General features: G+C 54.5%; 1 protein-coding gene across 1 annotated transcript in view; it reads left to right on the forward strand.

Moving 5' to 3' along the window:
• Positions 1 to 2: 2 nt before the first annotated feature.
• Positions 3 to 594, forward strand: part of LOC102044154 — a gene marked incomplete at its 5' end in the record, with an annotated part of 1,509 nt that continues 917 nt past the window's right edge. The window contains one exon of the mRNA XM_031063154.1: positions 3 to 427. Coding sequence (XP_030919014.1) covers positions 3 to 427 — 425 coding nt within the window. The remainder of the gene's footprint in view (positions 428 to 594) is intronic.

Genomic DNA, 594 nt, shown 5'->3' on the forward strand with positions numbered 1-594 from the left:
TTTGTGCGCACATAACCGCGTTCCTAAAGCTGAGAGCCGGGCCGAGGGTCCCCGCAGCCCCCAGGGCCGTGCCCCCCGTGGGGGCTGCCGGGCCGGAGCCTCCCCTGGGCCAGGGAGGTGCGCAGGGGGCAGCACTGAAGAGCTGCCTGACCCCAATACAACTGCTCTGTTTAGAGCTGGTACCTAAAGCAGATTTTCGTCGGGAGAGGGCAGTTCAGACAGCCTGTAACGGAGTGTTTCCCTCCCTCCCGCAGTACATAGCTGTGCACATCATACCTGACCAGATGATGTCCTTCGGGGGCTCCACTGATCCCTGCGCGCTCTGCAGCCTCTACAGCATCGGCAAAATAGGAGGGCAGCAGAACAAGACTTACACCAAGATGCTGTGTGATCTGATCTCCAAGCACTTGCACGTATCTGCCGACAGGTAAGGCTGGGACATGGTTTAACCATATTTACCTGGCTTTCTGAAACTGCTTTGAAAAGTCTGTTAAAAAATTTTAAATGCCAGGAATAAGTCCGTGTGTTTTGGAAAATACCAAGTGATTGCTTGCAGTGCTTTCACGTCCACATAAGGATTTGGTGCCTGCCTCT

Source organism: Geospiza fortis, unplaced genomic scaffold, assembly GCF_000277835.1.
Source record: "Geospiza fortis unplaced genomic scaffold, GeoFor_1.0 scaffold31, whole genome shotgun sequence".
NCBI lineage: Eukaryota > Metazoa > Chordata > Aves > Passeriformes > Thraupidae > Geospiza > Geospiza fortis.